The 19,407-nt window shown below is 48.3% G+C and overlaps 1 protein-coding gene across 1 annotated transcript; it reads right to left on the bottom strand.

Moving 5' to 3' along the window:
- Positions 1-5,653: 5,653 nt before the first annotated feature.
- FAM43A (family with sequence similarity 43 member A) lies at positions 5,654-8,748 on the bottom strand. The gene has a single exon (XM_004278769.4). It carries the CDS (start codon positions 7,845-7,847, stop codon positions 6,561-6,563), a length of 1,287 nt encoding a protein of 428 aa, XP_004278817.1. The 5' UTR covers positions 7,848-8,748; the 3' UTR covers positions 5,654-6,560.
- Between the last annotated feature and the right edge of the window lie 10,659 nt (positions 8,749-19,407).

The following is a 19,407-nucleotide window of genomic DNA, read 5'->3' as shown; positions in this document are numbered from 1 at the left end:
CTTCCCAGACCGGGGCACGAACCCATGTCCCCTGCATCGGCAGGCGGACTCTCAATCACTGCCCCACCAGGGAAGCCCCCTACTCCCTCTTACTCCCAGACTTGTTGTCGGTGGGTCCTGGCCTCCCTTATTAGGAAAACAAAACACCGTGCTACCAGGTGTCCTTATGGTCTTTGATCAGATGCCTGGGCTCTGCCAAGTCTCCTTGGAGAGTGGCTGGGTTGCTTTCAAACTACCTTATCCCAACCAAAAATATACAGAGAAAAAGAGGGTAGGACTTGGAGTTAGGAGACCTGACTTCTCGCCCCAACTTTCTGAGTGATCTTAGGGCAAGTTATTTTATGTTTCCTAACCTGGCCCTTAGATACAGTATCAGTCTGCATTTTAGGACACAGCATGGTCTCCAGGTTTTGAGGTAGTGAAAGGGATGTCTAGCAGACAACTCCTGCTCTGGCTTGGCCAAGAGAATATCACCTCCAAATTAGACTCTGGTGAGGGTCCAGGCCACAGTGAGTCCTAAAGATGTCCCCAGAGTCCCAGACAGTTTCTAGCCACAGTCAGAGGTTTCTTCTGTTCTCATCCACTAGGGGATGGAGGAAGGCAGAAACACACTTGACCTTAACCTTTGCTCCTTCTTTGATTCAGAACACTAGTTTTGCTATTATCTAATGCAACCCATCCATTTTACCTATGAGGATCCCAAGGGTAGAGAGGGGAAGTGACTTGACTGGGTCAGTGCAGACAGGGTCCGGATCACTTCAAGGCCTGGATTCAAGGCTCTTCCTTCAGGCTTCTGCCATGCCACATTTTGTGAGCCTTCATTTGGCTCAAATTACAGGGAGGGATATGGGCAATAACTTTGGTGACTACAATTCCATTAAAGCTAATTCCAAGTAAACCATCCTTCTCCAAACCAGAACCATCCCTTCCCTAAGAAGGTTGGGGAAGTTCCAAGGAAAATCTTGAGAACTGAATCTACCTGATGTGGAGTGGAGGAGTCAATTGAATCCCAGTCTTCCCTCCCTTACAAACATAATATCCTTAAAACCTTGGCTCCTCCATCTGGGTGATGACCTTGAACTTTATCAGCCCTATTCTCATAGCATGAAGTGGAATCACCCCCTTTACTTACTCCCTCCTTAGCATTTCCTGAGCACCTACTAGGTGTTGGGCTCTATGCTAAGTTTGGTGAATCAGAGATGCCTAAAGTCACATGCCTGTCCTGGGAGAACTCAGCCAACCAGGAGGGATACAGATGATTAATAAATATGGTGCAAGGGAAAGAGCTCCCCCACGCTCAAACTACACCTGCTCTTCTAGGGCAAGAACTTGCCAGACCAGACCTCAGGGGTGGGAATAAGAGGAGACCAAGTTTCTCTGGGGGTGGCCACCCCACCCACCAGCAGCATCCTTGCCAGGAAGACAGACACCTGGCCCCTCTACCTGCGGCATCATGCAGCTAGTAGACACTCATGTGCACTTGTTGGTGGGAGTGGCACGTTGAAGAATGGCACACAAGTTTATCATCCAGCATCTACCATGTGTAAAATGTAGGGGTACATAAGAAAGGGGGAAACAGGGCTTCCCTGGTGGCGCAGTGCTTGAGAGTCCGCCTGCCGATGCAGGGGACATGGGTTCGTGCCCCGGTCTGGGAGGATCCCACGTGCGGTGGAGCGGCTGGGCCCGTGAGCCATGGCCACTGAGCCTGCGCGTCCGGAGCCTGTGCTCCGCAACAGGAGAGGCCACAACAGTGAGAGGCCCACGTACCGGAAAAAAAAAAAAAAAAAAAAAAAGGAGGGAAACAAAGAACAATTCAACTGCCAGGTTCTGCCATCCCAAAGCTAAACATCTAGTTATAAGCCATAAAAACTGGAGGAATATGAAAAGAGCATGGGTTTAGGAGTTTGAACCCCTGGGTCTTGGTGTCTCCTTGTATAACTTTGGGCAGGACATCACCCCTCTGTACCTCATTTGTTCATTGCTAAGTGGGGGGTGGGCAGGGCCAAAGCATGCCCTGGAGTTGCAGGATTGGTGCTGATGGATGACTGTGTGCTTGGTTTGTTTTTCCTTTAAAGTTTGGGCTTTCTTTTCTTCCATGTGATTAAAGTCTGAACTAGGTTTGTGGGAAGAAGGAAAAATGAAGCCAGGATCAGGTGGGAAGCTGGGTAATAGGAGAAGCCCAAGGGGAACGATGTGTTACAGGAGGAAGTGGGGTGGGAGATAGATGAAGAAGAGAACCAGGAAAGGAGGTGGTTGGAAGGGCTGCTCTCCCTCGGAGTTAGAAATAAGGGCCTTTGCTGGTGCCACTGAACAGCCCTAGAGCGGTGAAGGAATTAGTGTCAAGCTGCAGGGCCACCTAGCCATTCAAACCACCAAAATGGTGGTTAGTCAAGGCTGTTCAGATTGGGTCACTCCAGAGCTGGCGGGGGGGGGGGGGCGAGGGCCGGAAGTGGGGCTGGGCCCAGGCACATTGTGAACATGGATGAGCTAGCAGGAGCAGGAAAGGCCCCAGCTAACCATAAAGCCAGATCCAGATGGGGCCGAGCACATGGAACATTCTCCAGGGTAGATCACATGCTGGGTCACAAAGCAAGCCTCAGTAGATTTCAGAAAACTGAAATCATAACAAGCATCTTTTGCAACTACAACACTATGAGGCTAGAAATCAACTATAAGAAAAAAACTGAAAGAAACACAAACATGTGGAAGCTAAACAATATGCTACTAAACAACCAATGGATCACAAAAAATACCTAGAGACAGATGTGGCCAAGTACAGAAAAACCTGGTGGCAAGAGTATAGAGCGCCCTGGCCCTAGGGGCCTCCTGCCCGCCTGGAGCCCTGAGTAGTTTCCCACGTGTTAGGCAAGGCTCCTAGCACCAACAGTCTACGCACATTGCTAGCTCTGTCACGCATCACTTACCAGCAGATGCTCAGGCTACGGTTGCATACCACACAGAGGAAAGAGTTTTTCTTATTACATTACTAAACCCTTTAGAAATGAGGGCAACGAGCTCCTAATAGAATTGTTACGTTTCTCATGGTTCTTGGTGACTCCCATGCGGTTTTCTAATCTCCAGTGTGGTGCTAGGGGTGGACTTTACCAGCCATTTCTTTCTCCTTTCACAAGCAGAACCCTTAAAAGCAACTCTGTCCCTGGGAGGGCACTGTGCTTTCTCAGTATAACAGAGCCTTTCTAATTTGTTTAAAATCTACTCTTCTGCTGACTGCGGGGCAGTGAGGGGGAAGGTTTTCTTTAGGAGGGGAGCATGTGTGTGTGTAGAGTGGGTGTTGTCTGACACCCACTGACTGTAATAGTTGAGAGGCTATGTAATACCATTGTTTATTTTACTCTGCCCTACTCCTCTCTCCTTCTGCCTCAACGCACACAAAAATGGTACAAACAGGGGATGTTTGTGCCGAGAGAGGTGGAGAAACACCTCCTCCGTGGACGCATGCGGCCACCCCTGCAACCATCTCTCTTTCAGCCGTAAGTCACTCCGTGTTTCATGCAGTCAAGGCTGCAGTGCTGGACACCGAGGATTACTTAGGCTGGGGAAGACTGTGGCAAGAGTCTCACTGCATTTAAAGTACCATCGGGTAGTAAAGGAGAAACGTGAGCCTCACCTTGTGAGACGGAAAAGCTAAATTTGATGAATAAACCAGACCTCAGGTGCTTTCTGGAACGTGTATTTCCACTACTTCGCTGTGCTTTTGTCACACCACGCTTTTCCTTCTGAGCGTCAAGAGTAAATCGGTTTTCCGGTTTTGTTTTGTTTTTTCATTTAAAACATCTCTCCTTACGCTAGTGATGTCATCCCTGGAAGACTGAGATGTAAGAAGAGGTGAATCATGTATCACCTTCGCATCTCTTCTAGAATTACATCAGCCAGAGCCCTGGGGTGCAGTGGGGATAAAAGCCAAAAAGTAGAGGGGAGGAAAGAGGGAAAGGGAGGGTGCCGGTGGGGGGAGGGAAAGAGAGAGCCGGTTCTTTTGCAGTCCGCTTATTTTCTTCTTTCTCCTTCCTCAACCCCTAAACACCCCTTCCCTATTTATAAATCAGATAACAGGAAAAATCAGACTTTAAAGAGACAGTTGCCTTATATTTATTGATGGTGTTGGTGTAAATGTCACTTGTCTGAACTTTCTGACCAATCACCATACCCCCATCAGTCACAGATGAAAGCCACCTTGGCATTCTCATTGGACACATCAATTGGATTAAGAAGGAAGACATGAAGACCCTGCCCCACCCCCAAGTATTCATCAAATGATCTTCACGGTGATGAATGTTCTCATCAGTTTCAAACAGCAAAGAAACTGGCAGTGCATGGAAATAACCTGAAATATGAAATTACTGAAATGTGAAATCTAACCATGCAAACTAGCGATGACCCACAGCTGACCTTCCTGCCCTCTCTCTACCTGAGGGTTTGAAAACATCATCCAATAATGTGTAGCTGAGGTATTCAGCAAAAGGGATAGGGACTCTCAACCCAACCAAAATATAATAGAAGAGAAATATACGCTAGGCCTTGTTCTAATGCCCTCAGAAAGTGACTCTGAATATTTTTCAATTTCCCACACACCCACCCACCCTTTGCTCTTCTAAAGATCATCTTATGCCTGAACCACTCCTGTTAATTAGGGAGAAAATCTACCTCCCCCTTCCTCTATGGCTCCAGTGAATTCCAGACTCCCTAGGATCACGGGGTCTAGCTGCTCGGAACATATTTATGATGAAAACAAAACCAAGGGCCTCAGGACACTACACGAGGGAAGGCCAGGAGAGCGATCAATTTCTGTAACATAGGAGAAGGGGCCCATAGGGGCAAAGGGAAAAAAAAGTTTGCAGAATGCAGTTTTCGCAGAATCTTATTACAGCTTCCAGCTGATTGGGTGTAGCCAAACTAGAGACATCTGTTTGGAGTTTACAACAGAAACAAACACAGGGAAAGCATGAAAACGCTAAGACACACACACAGACCAAGCTCTAGCAGTTCTTCTCCGCCTTGACCTCCAAACCATTCTCCCACTGGGTCATGCTGGGTTGTAGAAGGAAAGGAAATAGGCTCTTCCACCTGCCCCTGCCCCGACCCCACCCCACATGCACCATGACTCATTCAAGCCATGACTGGAGCCTCTCCACTTTCCTCTCTCCTTGACTTTCCTCCCAGGAAAAACAGAGATGCTCCCACTCCTGAGAGCATCGTGGGGACTTTCCTTAGTTCTCTAATTCACACCTTTAAAACTCCTTGAGCTGTCTGGAAAGGAAAAGGTGAACCACAGAAGAAGGTGGTAAAACCTCAGAAGACCTTGAAAGTCACCCCTCCCTAAATAACCTCACAGGTCTGGCAATGAGGAACAGAACTCAACCGGCATCGCCAAGAACTGCCTCAAAGAAGTCAGAAAAATCCTACGCTCACACAACTAATCATAAGTGAAGAACACGGCCCTAGCTGCAGCACACAGAGTTGCAGAGGACCAGAAAGGCCCCAGGCTACGCATAAAGTGGGTTCCCCTTCCCTAATTACCTCCAAGCCCCGCAAAGGACAATGACTGTCCTCCCACTCCATCCCAGCCATGGTCACACCCTCTGCCGCCCAGCCCCACGGCCAAGCATTTTCTGAAGCAGGTCTAGACACTCACCTGTTCTGTTAAATTTTCCTCTTTATTCTCTCCCCACTGACGGGCAAACAGAACCAGAGCAGTGCTACTCTTTAAAAATAACAAAATGTTTTATACACATTTCTGTATATACAACTGAACAACATTTTACATGTCCCTTTTGCACAGCAAAAGATATAAACATTGGACTCTGACAACAGTTATGTACAAAAAAAATGTCAAAAATACTTCACAACAGTGCAAAAATATTTTACACAGTATCATGGAGTGAGATCTTTTGAGCGGAAGCAAGGTGTGTGTGTTTCTAAAGGAAAACTCCTTTTCTAGATATTAGATGTCTTTAACTGTAAACAAAATGCAACTTTCTTTCTCCCCCCCTCCCTTCCCCACCAGTTATTTGAGGAATTTGGCAGAATTTCAAGGGTCTGAGTCTGAGGTAAACAACCCAAGCTCTCGCACCAAAAAGACTGGGGGCAAGGAGGTGGCACTAAAGCCTCAAACGTTGAGAGCAAATCCTTTTTTTTTTTTTAATGACATGTCAGTGACAGCGCCAGGCCGCTCCCAGCTGGGGGCTGGTGCAGGAAGTTAACCCCTCCTCCTCAGGCCCCAGCTGCCCACAAACAGGAAACTGGCCAGCAGGCACCTCACGCCTGCGGGGCTTTGCTAACACCAGCTGCCCTTCCCCTCCCCAGACCCCAGAGGGCTGCCTCTCTCCCCTTCCTTGTAGGGTTTCCCTCCCCCATATCTCCACGTGCAATCTGAGCCCTGCTTCAAACAGAGCCAAACGTATGGGGGTGGGGGAGGGTCTGGGCCTCAAGTGTCCCCTTTCCCCTTTCTTGGGGGGGGTCGGGAAGGTAAGCAAGTGGTGGAGAGACGGGGGTGCGGTGTCACGATGCGGCAACAGGGGCGCGCACAGGACATTGCTGGGAGCTCAGCCCGAGTGGGGCTCGTCTGGTCTGGCGCAGTCGGCGGGGTCCGACTGGTCCCCGGCGGTGGTAGTGGTAGCTTCCGGGCCCCCTCCTTCGATGGAGCTCTCGCTACCCGTGCTCTCACCCGACAGCAGGCGCGTCACCCGCAAGTCGGCCTGCAGGCTGCGCACGTCGTTGCCGAAGCTGAGCTCTCCCAGATCATTAATAAGCTGGGACAGCTCGGCCTTCATGTCGGAGGTGCTGCCCAGCAGCAGAGACGGCGATCCAGCCTCAGGGCCCGGCGAGACCCCGCCGCTCCCCAGCACCTCTTCGCGGCCACTCTCCAGCGTGTCCAGCAAGTCCCCGCATTCGAAGTGCATGGCCACCACCAGCGCCCGCTGCGCCTCGGCCTCTTGCTCTGCCGGGTCTCCCTCCCCGGCTCGGTCCTCCTCCTCATCCCCCTCCTCCTCCTCCGGGCAGCCCTCCGTGTGCACCCCTCTCTCCTCCTCCTGCAGCTCCTGCTCCTGCTGTTCGCCGAGCAGATCCTCGGTGATGGAGCCGAGCTTGGGCGCGCTGCGGCTGCGCTCCACCGGCGGCTTGTAGCAGCAGGGTCCGTGCAGGAGCAGCTTGCGCAGGGGCACTAGCGGGATGGTGTGCGCGCCCACCAGCTCCTGCTGTTGGTGACGCGCGTCGTCCCGCCGCTTGAGCCGTTTAAATTCCGCCAGAGCGTTGGCTGACGTCTGGTAGAGCAGCAGGGCCATGGCCTGCGCCTTCTCGGGCTTGGACACCAGCACCGCGTGGCAGCGCAGCATTACCGCCTTGTGTTTGAGCTCGTGCCGGTAAACCCAGGCGAAGACCTTGGGCAGCCGCGCGTCCGCCACGCAGTAGGTAACGCGGTGCAGCAAGTAGAGGTGGCCCGGGCGGCGCAGCGCACGCTCCTCGGCGTGCACCATGCGGATACCCTGCGCACTCACAGTCAGCTTCATCTTGGTGCCCTGACGGCCCGCCTCGCTCTTGCTCCAGATCTTGCCCACCGCTAGGTCGGTGCAGCCGTCGCCGCGCGCCTGGATGGTGGTGGCATTGCCCAAGTAGAGCACGGTGTAAGTTGGGTCCTCGCTGGTGATGTGCAGCTTCTTGCGCTTGGAGCGGAACATGCTGCCCACCCGGCTGAGCGCGCCTTCGGGGCACGCCCGTGCCAGAGAGCTGAGCGCCGAGTAGTGCAGGCTCACCGCGTAGCCCTTGGGTTTGGACGCCTGCCGTGGCGGCGCCTCGGCCAGCAGCTCGAACTTGTGCTTCTTCCACGGCAGCATCTCCGGAGGGCGCCCCAGCGCAGCTGGGCGGCGGCGGCGGAGCGCCGATTGAGAGCCCGGCTGAGCCACCCGCCCCGGCCGGGCCCGGCCGGGGCAAGACCGAAAAATAAAACTCTGCTGGGAGTGGCCCAGTCGGAGGGAGTGGGGGCGGGGGAGATGTTCGAGAACCCCGCCGAAAGAGGTAGGGGTAGAATTTTTTTAAAGAGGATTTAACTGCAAGGAGAGGGGGTGGGTAGGAGCACACAGATTTACCCCAGCCTGGGCAGGACCAGGGCAAAGAGTCTTGGGCAAGCAAAATGAGAGAAAGCACGAGAGTGGAGCAGAAAATGTCTTTAGAAAAAAGGGATGCGTGCGTGCAGCAAAAGCAGCCGGGATGGTGCGAGAATACGCAGGAACTCCTCGGCGAAGGTGAAAAGGGGCCCCCTCGGACACACACACAATCCCCAGGGCTAGGGCCAGAAACCGCGGAAACTCAGCCGCGAGTGTGCCCAGGGGTCGGTGCTCCCCACCCCCAAGGGGTGCTGTAGGCAGAGAGCCCCTCGGCTGAGCGGGTCCCAGAATCAGCTGCTTGCCCCGAGTGCGCTCAGATGGTGGGTCCAGCTGGCCGCGGCGGGCCCAGCGCAGCAGTCCCGCCGTGGCTCACTGCATTTTCTCTCCCGCAGGACGCCGGGGACACTGGCTTCGCCGGCTCACTGTCCGGGATGGCTCCGCCAGGGCAGCGCCGGCCTCCGAGGGCGGGGCGTGCGCATGGTCGGCTCCGGGGATGGTCGCTACCTCATTTCTTCTCTCCGGAGGGTGTCCGACTGCGCTCCCGGGATCCCCTGGCTCGGCTGCCCGCCTTTGCAGCGCGCCCCCTCCGGTGTCGCGAGCGGTAGCTGCCTCGCCAGCCTCATATCCTTGCCGTCTGGGAGGAAGATCTCGGGTAAATATAGGCCGGCGCGAACCATTCGCCGCGCGGGGACAGGGGAGGAGCAGAGAAGAGGATCTGTTTCGGGCTTGGAAGGCCGGCGGGTTCCTGGTCTCTTAAAGGGACCTGGTTGCAGCCATTGGTTGAGGGAAAGGGGAGAACGGTCCAACCTGGCAATTAAATCCCAAGTTTACCAGCAGAAATTCTGTAGAATTTATCTACAAAAATCGCCAAGACCTTTGGTTACCCCGCAAGAAAAGCAACTTGAATTCTTACACTCCACCCCCTGCCTGAATTGCAACTCACTGATGTGTGTCTCCATCGGAACTTCTGGGGGAGGTGGTGGAGGGTGGGATTTACACTATAAAATACAAAAAGGTTGGGGAAATAGTGATTCTTTCCGTGTGTAATAGCTTTCTGAAATTGACTGGGTGCTGTTTAATTTTTTTTTTCCAAAATTTTATTCTATTAAAGAAAATAAAGAGGGGCAAAGAAAACGCTGAGACTTATCTTTCACTATCTTGGAGCCCTTTCTCCACAGGCAAAGAGCAGATAGTGAAAAGAGAGATGAGTGGTAATGGGATGATTAGCGTGAACACTATAGTATGTGTTTGGTAAATAAGGTGCTTCCAGCTTCTAACCCCCAGCAGTGCCCCCTCCTTCTGTCAGGCCTCAGAGTAGAGCAGTTTTCTGAGATATATTCAATTTCTAAGTGATGCTTGTGTGTGGTTAGAACTCAGTTTATAATTTGGCAGGCCAGTCATTCAGTTTTATTACATCATTGTCACATTATGGATGAGAATTCCTACTAAAAATTCAAATGATGTTTTTTATTTGTGTCAAATAATGCCCGGCCACCCTCCACAGAGAATGATTAACATTAATCATTCTTTTCTCTTGTGCCAGCTGGATAATGTCACTTTAATCATCTGGCCGGCTTGACCCTTGGCTAGTAACTCATTTCTGGGCCCTCGAAACAACGGGCTTGCCTCTACGGTCTGCTCAATCAAAGCAAAACCACTTCTAGCTGGAATGTGCACGTGACCCTGCGTCAAACTCCCAAGCTCATCCCAGAGGAGGAGAGTAGGCCCTCCCACTCCCCAGGCCCAGTCTACTGGGGATCTAGATGTCTCTGGCTTCCATACCAGGTTCTGATTTCAAAACAACTGTAACTTCTCATGGAAATTCTCTGACCCTCTACCTTTACTAACTTTTAACCTTTCTTTGAACTCTAACCCAATTTTCTAGAGTCACTGGCGCTGCGCTTCAATTTAACTAACTTTCCTGAGTACCTTTTGGTACCAGGCCCTGAGCTGGGAACAGACCTAATTCCTGTCTCCAAGAAGCTCCCAGTCCAATGAAGGATGTAAACTTCACCCACCTCTGGGCTTCTTCTGGAATGTAAGTTCTGTGAGAGCACCCTATCTCCCTCCAGTGCCTGACACTACTTAATTGTTGAATGAATGAATGACATATGCATGTAAACAAGAAGACAGAGGGAACTAAATGCCCTGAGACAAGACCCAAAGTACTCTGAGAAGCTGAAAGAGAAGGTTCTTTGTGACTAGGAAAATCAGAAAAGGTTCCATGGAGGTGGTGAAGTGTGAAATATGGACAGGATTTTGCCACGGAGGGAAGAATTAAAGGGCTTTCCAGATATAGAGAACAGCAAAATTATAGAACATAAAAATGCGTGCACATGTGTAGTTGAGGATGGCATTTGACAATTGTGACAATGAAAGAAGAAAATTTCCCGATCAAACAAGGATGTCTCCTGATCATGCCCTCCTAGTCTCTGAGGGAAGGAATGGCATTTTCATGGCTGGCTGGTCCCAGAATGTCATTAGACCAAAGCTCTAATGCCTTACTACTCAGCTGCACTGATGGGTTAATGGAGCTACGGTGTTGGAATGAGCTGGTTAGGACTATAAGAAGCCATTTAAACCGAGGTTAATTCCTCTTCTGCTCACGTTTCTGGAATATCTTGCAGTGGCAATGGAGTAGATGGTATGTGCTCCAAACAAAAAATTCCGATAAAAAACCCACCAAATTAACCTGTGCTAAGTGACCTTTAGCTGGTCCATAATCTCGAAGTCTAGACTCTACAAAAGCAGGCATCATATTCAAGCAGTTAACATTTCCAAATTACTCAGAGGTCCAGGGACCAGAAGTGTTTGAGCAGGAAGAGAAGGGACCAGTGGTGGGAGCTAAGGCTGGTCTCAGCCTCCGCGAGAGGCACCTCTTTGGGCTTCATGCGGTGGCAGGGAAACCAGTGGACCACAGCAGCAGGGAGGACTCCACTGGTGGGCCAGGCTTTCCAGTGGAGCCAGAGTGTCAGACCCAGATGCACAGGCCCACAGAGCTGCTTCTGGGCTGTCTTCTTAATAAGCCTGTTTTCAACCTGGGGAGGACAGAGAAATTCTAGGCAAATGTCAACACTCTGACATGTGAGTCCCGCTCTGTGCAGATTTGAGACACAGAGCAGTTCCAGAAGAGACCTCAGCAAAGTCAGCCGGAAACGGCTTAGAAACTGCATAGGACCGCAGACTGCACTTGTTTTTTATGACACTGCCCCATCTACTGGTGCCAGGCAGAAGTGACACTTGATGAGATGGTTTCTCATAGAACTGGATAAGCCAGTGGTTGAATCAATACACAGCCAAGTCACAGCTGGAAAGAAACCCAGCCTCTAACGTAACATGTAAGAGTCAGCCTTTTAGCGCGCAGGAAGCTTTCAGGCTGGTTTTCTCCCACCTTATTTCTTGCATAACGCTCCTGCCTCTTGGTCCCCCTCCTGCTACACCCCACTGAATGAACACCCCGCTTCAGAGACGATAAATGACGTACCTGGGATCTTCAAAGTCATTCAACAAATATTTGTGGATGTGATTTGTGGATATACTGTGGATGTGATGTTGTTGCTGGGGATACTGCCCCAAAGCAGACAGACGGGTCTCTGCCCTCATGGGATTTATATCCTATGGGGAGGCAGATAATCAGCAAACAAATAACTAATAAAGTATCAGTTAGTGATAAGTTTCCGAGGAAAAGAAAACAGTGTTAGGAGTAGGAAGTAGCTGGCTTAGACAGCAGAGCCAGGGAAGGTAGCTCTGGGCAGAGACCTGGAGGAGATGGAGCCAGCCAGGCAAAGATATGGAGGGAGAACATTCCAACCCGTGTTGGCCAAAGTGGTAGTCACTGGCCACGTGTGGCTAATGAACACTTGACATGTACTTGGTCCAAATTGAGATGTGATGCCAACATGAAATACACTCTGGATTTTAAAGACTTAGTAAGATAAGAAGGATGTAAATTATCTCAATAATTTGATAGTAATTATATATCGAATGATAATATGTTGGCTATTTTGAGTTAATAGAATATACTATTAAAATTAATTTTGCTGTTTCCTTTTACTTCTTTAATGTGGCTGCTAGAACATTTAAAACTATACATATGGACAGCTTTGTGCTAGGCAAAGGGCACACCCAGTACGAAGTCCCCAAGGTGGGAATGATTCCAGTGGGTTCAAGGACTCTCTGGCTTCAAAAGCCCACTGTGTGCTCACAGCCTCTTACCCTTCCAGCCCTCTTCATTCCTTACTCTATCACATCAGTTCTTTAACCTTCTCAGGACCTCCAGGATCTACATCAGCATTCCTCACAAGTAGACTCACCCACTGGCTGCATCAGAATTCCCTGGGACAAGTCCTGGATCCCACCCTTAAATGGGAATTTCTGGAGTTAGGGGCCTGTATTAAACTCCTCCATGATAGAACAGTTACTCAAGTTTAGTGAGCCCTGTCCTAGCCCACTTCATTTTTCCCACTATCAACTCCTTCCTAACCTCTTATCCTTGCCTTCCTCCCCATCCAAGACCTTGTGGATGAGCATCGGGTCCACAATTTCTGTGCTCTGCATCTACCCCATACCTGGACCACTGCCACAATCTCTATGCTCTGCTTCTGGAGCTGTAATGCTGAGTAGAATCCCTCAGCTGTTTGGGCAGTGCCTCAACCCATTCTGACCCCTCCTATGGTAGGCAGAATAATGATCCCCCCCCAAAGATGTCTATGTCCTAATCTCCAGAACTTGTGAATATGTTACAGTACATGGCAAAGGGGAAGGAAGATTCTACAATTAAGGTAGAATAGGTAGGTAGAAAGGTAGATAGAATTAAGGTTGCTAACTAGCTGACCTTAAAAAGGGAGAATAATCTGAATTATGCAGATGGGCTCAATGTAATCACCAGGGTCCTTAAAAGTGAAAGTGGAGACCTCAAAAACATTATGCTAAAGTGAAAGAAGACACAAAAGGTCACATACTGGGCTTCCCTGGTGGCGCAGTGGTTGAGAGTCCACCTGTCGATGCAGGGGATGCGGGTTCGTGCCCCGGTCCGGGAAGATCCCGCGTGCCGCAGAGCGGCTGGGCCCGTGAGCCATGGCCGCTGAGCCTGCACGTCCGGAGCCTGTGCTCCGCAACGGGAGAGGCCACAACAGTGAAAGGCCCACGTACTGAAAAAAAAAAAGAGAGAGAGATAAGGACATACTGTATAGCACAGGGAATTACAACCATTATCTTGTAATAACCTAAAATGGAGTATAATCTACAAAAACACTGAATCACTAGGCTGTACACCTGAAATTAATATAATATTGTAAATCAACTATACTTCAATTTAAAAAAAAAAGAAACCTGCCAAAGATTTCCAAAGCCTATGCTCTTTTTATTTTAAAATTTATTTTATTCTAGTAGAGTTGATTTACAATGTTGTGTTAGTTTCTGCTGTACAGCAAAGTGATTCAGTTATACATATATATATATGCATTCTTTTTCATATTTTTTCCATTATGGTTTATCACAGGATATTGAATATAGTTCCCTGTGCCATATAGTAGGACCTTGTTGTTTATACATTCTATATATACTAGTTTGCATCTGCTAATCCCAAACTCCCAAGCCATCCCTCCCCCATCCCTCCTCCCCCTTGGCAACCACGTCTGTTCTCTATGTCTTTGAGTCTGTTTCTGTTTCGTAGATAAGTTTATTTGTGTCATATTTTAGATTCCACATATAAGGGATGTAATGTGATATTTGTCTTTCTCTTTCTGACTTACTTCACTTAGTATGATAATCTCTAGGTCCATCCATGTTGCTGCAAATGGCATTATTTCATTCTTTTTCATGGCTGAGTAGTATTCCATTGTATATATGTACCACATCTTATTTATCCATTCATCTGTTGATTGTTTCCATGTCTTGGCTATTGTGAATAGTGATGCTATGAACATAAGAGTACGTGTATCTTTCTGAATTATAGTTTTGTCTGGATATACGCACAGGATTAGGATTGCTGGATCATATGGTAATTCTCTTTTTAGTTTTTTGAGGCTCCTCCATACTGTTTTCCAGAGTGGCTGCACCAATTTACATTCCCACCAACAGTGTAGGAGGGTTCCCTTTTCTCCACACCCTCTCCAGCATTTGTTATTTGTAGACTTTTTAATGACGGACATTCTGACCAGTGTGAGGTGGTACCTCATTATAGTTTTGATTTGCATTTCTCTAATAATTAGCTATGTTGAGCATCTTCTCATGTGCCTGTTGGCCATCTGTATGTCTTCTTTGGAGAAATGTCTATTTAGGTCTTCTGTCCATTTTTCAATTGGGTTGTTTGGTTTCTTGTTATTGAGTTTTATGAGCTGCTTGTATATTTTGGAAATTAAGCTCTTGTCAGTTACATCATTTGCAAGTCTTTTCTCCCAGTCCATACAAAGCCTATGCTCTTTGTGTTGAGTCAAGTCAGGCCTGACTCTGGAGGACCTTGAATAGCAGGCGGAGGCATCTCACAAACTGGGTGAGTCATTGGAGGCATTTGAGTAGGGACGTGCCTTGATCAGAGCCGGAGCTCAGACACCCACATCCCAGCTCCCACTCAGTGAGGGTTCCAGAGCAAGATGTTTCCCCTTTCTGGCCCTCACCTTCCTGCCTGTGAGCTGAGCGAACTCCCCTCTGGTTCTAAGATCATAGGAGGCTGTGCTGGTTTTCTAGGGCTGCCATAACAAATTACCATAAACGGGGTGGCTTCAAACAATAGACATTTTTTCTCTCCCAGGTCCTGAGGCTGGAAGAAGAAAGCATCCTTCCTTGCCTCTTCCTGTTTCCACAATCCTTGGCGTTCCTTGGCTTGTAGACATATCGTTCCAATCTCTATCTCCATCCTCTGATGGTGTTCACCCCCTGTGTCTTTTCTGTGTGTGCCCAAATTTGTGTCTTCTTATAAGGACATCATTACAGTAGGGCCCACTCTAATCACATATGACCTCGTCTTCACTTGATTACATCTACAAAGCTCCTATTTCCAAATAACATCACATCCAGGTTAAGAGTGGAAGCTCTCTTTTTTTTTTTTTTTTTTTTGGAACCTCTGTTCTTGAGAGACACCATTCAACTCAAAGCAGAGGCCATGATAGGAAATTGCAGGGGTGAGAGAAGAAAATAGACAAGTTAGATGTCTATAAACTCTGAAGGTCACCCTGTGTCTGAAGCCCCCAGAGATGTTCTCACCATGACCTTGTTTGCCCTGAAGCCCCTCCTTTCATGCACTGCTTGCTTGGAATATTTACCACCTGGACAAGGGCCAGGCAGAAATGCAAAGGCATAAGGAGGCAATCGAGAAGAACGATGAGCCTTGCAAGTGAGCCTTTCTCATCAGTGCCACCAGAGGCAAGGAAGGCCAAGTTTGTCCCCTCCAAAAGCAGAGGGCAGAGAAATTGCTATGCCTGCCTGGCTCCCTTTAAAACTGAAACCTTGTATCTTCACTTTTCCGTTTGTGCTAACAGTACTTTAACTAATGATGACCGCATTTGCTAGATGGTTGATTCATGGTGCCCTCAACCCTCACATGACAAAGAGGGTGCAATGTTGTCTTTTCCCTGGGTTATATGGTGAAGGAACCGCCCTGCTATTGACAGCCTGGGCACCTTTTCTGAGCCCGTCATTGTGCCCCTGTTATTTCAGGGACTGGGGTGAAACAAAGGGTAGCGTGAAGCAGAAGGGAACCCATTGAGGTAAGGAGTCTGTTAAGCACCTTAGTGATTATGTATTCCAACACCCACTTTGAAGTATGAACCTACTTGAGAACATCCTGATGCCTGGTTATTTAGCCTTTGCTTAAACACCTCCAGTGGCAGAGAGCTCACTCCCTTTCAAAGCTATCCATTCCATCTTTGAACCACTCCAATTGTAAGTAGGCGGAAACAGATGGCAGTGGCAACTCTGTAGCTTCTCCCTATTTGTTCTAGTTCTGCTTGCCTCATGTCTACTCAGAACACTCTTCTCTCCTGTCCTAGGGTAGTCCTTCACATAAATAGAAATGGCCCATTATACCTTCTCCTGAGACTAGCCATATTTCCTCCACCTTTTCCTCATTCCCTCACCATGCAAGTGTACCTGCTAACATTATCAATGTATCTATTAAAGTGACTTAGGGGAGGGCCCACAGTTAGACACAAAAAGTAAAATCCCAGTAGTCAGAAGACTTTCCCAGTGGATTAGGGTCTACCTGGTGGTATAGTTCGTGGCTCCACCAGCGACTTGAGCTATTTAACCTTGGATGAGTCCCTCTGTCAGGCTGATCACCACTAAAATACAAGCTCATAGGGGCAAGGAGTTTGTCCAATGCTGAATCCCCAGAGCCTAGAGATGAATGAATGAATGAATGAATGAACAAGAGAAACCTGGCACTTTCCATCCGCAGATTTTAGAGTTGGTGATTATTTTTCTTTTTTTTCTTTTTCTTTTTTTTTTTTTTTTTTTTTGCGGTACGTGGGCCTCTCACTGTTGTGGCCTCTCCCGTTGCGGAGCACAGGCTCCGGACGCGCAGGCTCAGCGGCCATGGCTCACGGGCCCAGCCGCTCCGCGGCATGCAGGATCTTCCCTGACCGGGACACAAACCCGTGTCCCCTGCATCGGAAGGCGGGCTCTCAACCACTGCACCACCAGGGAAGCCCTAGAGTTGGTGATTATTCATTCTACTTGGAGCCTTCTTTACTTTGTATTACTTCACTGAACTTTACTGGGTCTCAATTTCTACAACTAAAAGTTCAGAAAAACAACAGTGCCCTTTCTCACCTGACTGTTGTGAGGGAAAAAAGAATGACAAAGTCATCTGTGAATAAAAGACCCCAGAAATTCCACATGTAACTACAAGAGTTGGGAAAAAAATCCACAGGTTCAAATACAGTACACGTAGGATCTTGTAGCCTGCACACCAAAACAAGAGGTCATTTACACGTTTTGTTGCACACACAATGACTTGCACAAGCAGGAAATCGATGTTTGAAGTGACTCAAATTAATCATTTATAATAACCACAAAGGGTTGCTGAACTACTGAAACTTGATAATGTGTAAGAATCCACTCATTTTCAACAGGGATAAATTGAGAATCGCGGATAACCGAAGGGAGTTTCCCTACTGATTCAGTGACTCTGCAGAGACTGCCAGACTTCTATTTTCACAACTCTCAGCCTTATGCAAACTGCTTTAATGTCCTTGTGGAAGTAGTTGGTGTAGAGAATGGGAGAGAGGGAGGGGCAGGGTTGCAAGCTTGCCTGGGAACAATTTTTCTACCAGTGACACATTGTTGGCCAAGGGGTGAAAAGAAAACCAAAACAGAAACCCACCTACTCACCCCTCTCCATTCCCAGAGAGAGGTGGAGCCCAGAGGCAGAACAGTGCAGAGTTGGAGAGCAGAAAGCTACTCCCAAGGTTTGTTCCTGGGTGTGGGTTTGCGGGGCTTGGAACTACATTTGTTGAACCACAGTAAATCAAGTAGTATGCAACATCATGAATGAGGAACACTCCGTATTGCTATTTGGAAACTGGATACGAGGCTTCCAGTCTCAAAATCAATGCAACTTTCTCCAAGCGTCAGCTATTCAGAAAGTCTTGGCTTCAACAGAAGGTCTAAGCTATATGGGCATTCAGGAGGATCTGACCAGTCTTCCAGACAGAAACATTTCCACTGTCGTGACAAAGGGATGAGGGCAGTTTGGCTGGGTTGTGTTGTTCCCTGAAGTGTGTGGGTGGAATGGCTTCTGTAGTTAGAGGGCAGGGACCGGGCTGATTCATCTTTGCAACCCCCTCTCTCGGGAGCAGCAGCCAACACCTTCCCCACCCTTCACCACCACCATCATCACTCCCTCCTCATCTCACTTGGTTTCTCTGAATCTGGATCCCATAATCATGTCTCATCAGCATCCTCAGGTCCCCTCCCTCCTTGCCCTTCTCACTGAACTAGCCTCATAATCCCTCAACATGGACCAATTATACATCTGGATTCTCACCTGCATTGTCCACTTCTGGGGAAAAAGTCGTTCAGTTGTGAAAATGGGTACCCCACAAAATACCAGGCAATGAACCTGCAGCATTATCTCATTTGCTACCTCTGCCGGACAGGAATTATTATTATCCCCATGAACCACATAAGAAAACTGAGGCTCGGTTAGTTCTTTTTCAATGGTAGATTTGAGGAGCATCTTGGGGCGATAGAATTATTTTTATTTTTGACTTACTTATTGGTCAGCCAGGAATAGTTGCTGCTATTTTAATTTTATAATGTCAGTGTCTTTTTGACGCCCCACCCATCTTGATTAAATTATCACTTTATTTGGTCAAGATTTTTTGGAGCCCATAAGAGGAATGACAATAGAAACCAAAAGTGTTTGTTTTCCTTAAATCTCTGAAGGTGACAAAATCTGGAAGAGGAAATGAGGGTGAAGTCCCAAGTTTCTGATTGAGCTCTAGGAATGAGGTGGCAGGTTTCTTTATATCGTCTATTATTATTTTTAATATCTTTATTAGAGTATAATTGCTTTACAATGGTGTGTCAGTTTCTGCTTTATAACAAAGTGAATCAGTTATACATATACATATGTCCCCATATCTCTTCCCTCTTGCGTCTCCCTCCCTCCCACCCTCCCTATCCCACCCCTCTAGGTGGTCACAAAGCACTGAGCTGATCTCCCTGCGCTATGTGGCTGCTTCCCACTAGCTATCTATTTTACGTTTGGTATGTATATATGTCATATATTATTATTATTGTCACTAGAACATAAAGTTCATTGAATCTTACTGTATGAGTTAGTTTTATCTTTAACCACTCAGCTCCAAGAGAATGCCAGAAACTGCTAATTCTCTTCCATGGGTCTTCTCCATATCTTACTTCTGGAAATGATGTTCAGGTTTTTTAAAGATACACTGTTTCTAAGTTGAGAAATGGGAGAAACCACGTTCTAATGTATTCCTTTACTGATCTGTGAGCACTGCCTTCCCAAAGCCTTGCCAGCTACTACATGGCTTGTCAGCAGTCCTTTGAGTATTTCCCAAAGTTCACTCCAATTCAGTAAGAGTCAGCAGTGAGGTGTAGCACACAGTGGTCAGGGTCCCAGCTTTTCCTGACCCAAACTTGCTGTGACTGACTTTTAGCCAGTCCACTTCAGTATCTTCACTAGCAGGGAGTGGACTTCTCTTGCTACTCAGAGTGGCCTGTGGCCCAGACCAGCATCATCAGCATCTCCTGGAAGTACAGAGTGCCGGCCCCCCCAGACCTTATCAATCAGAATCTGCACGTTAACAAGATTCCCAGGGGG

The sequence above is a fragment of the Orcinus orca genome, chromosome 5 (genome assembly GCF_937001465.1).
Source record: "Orcinus orca chromosome 5, mOrcOrc1.1, whole genome shotgun sequence".
NCBI lineage: Eukaryota > Metazoa > Chordata > Mammalia > Artiodactyla > Delphinidae > Orcinus > Orcinus orca.
Note: the sequence above shows the minus strand (reverse complement) of the source record. Positions and strands in the feature narration are given on the sequence as shown.

Bases quoted from the DNA above. Each gene is read 5' to 3' on its own strand.
- FAM43A (XM_004278769.4), bottom strand. From the start codon at position 7,847: ATGCTGCCGTGGAAGAAGCACAAGTTCGAGCTGCTGGCCGAGGCGCCG.